The sequence below is a fragment of the Penaeus monodon genome, chromosome 20, assembly GCF_015228065.2.
Source record: "Penaeus monodon isolate SGIC_2016 chromosome 20, NSTDA_Pmon_1, whole genome shotgun sequence".
Classification (NCBI taxonomy): Eukaryota; Metazoa; Arthropoda; class Malacostraca; order Decapoda; family Penaeidae; genus Penaeus; species Penaeus monodon.
The window spans coordinates 1,658,821-1,659,196 of record NC_051405.1 but is presented as its reverse complement, the minus strand read 5'-3'; the positions used below and the strand labels follow the sequence as shown (position 1 = coordinate 1,659,196).

At 41.0% G+C, this 376-nt stretch overlaps 1 protein-coding gene across 1 annotated transcript in view; it reads left to right on the top strand.

Annotated features, from left to right (window-relative positions):
* LOC119585572 (fidgetin-like protein 1) overlaps window positions 1-376 on the top strand; it is a 26,272-nt gene that overhangs the window by 16,746 nt on the left and 9,150 nt on the right. The window contains exon 14 of the mRNA XM_037934238.1: window positions 56-184. Coding sequence (XP_037790166.1) covers window positions 56-184 — 129 coding nt within the window. The remainder of the gene's footprint in view (window positions 1-55; window positions 185-376) is intronic.

Here is a 376-nt window from a genome sequence, read left to right as displayed (position 1 = left end):
CGAAATGGTGACCATTTGCTATTTAAAAAATACAGTAATACCTTTTATAATGAAGGATGGAGCCACTTCAGGCAGCGATGAAAGACTGCTGGTCGTGGGGGCGACGAATCGACCACAGGAACTGGACGAAGCTGCTCGGAGGAGACTCGTCAAGAGGCTGTACATTCCTCTGCCGGAAGCAAAGGTAATGGTGTCAACGCGGGGTGGATGGTTCATAGAAATAAAGAATCAGAAAAGTTGAAAATAACTGTACAGATTCATTCCACTGATGGAAGCGATGTTGATAATGCTTAATTAGTAGAGGAATGGAACAATAAATGGAATGAATTACTCCAAATGACCAAAGACTTAATAACAAAATTAAAAAGTGCCTTAT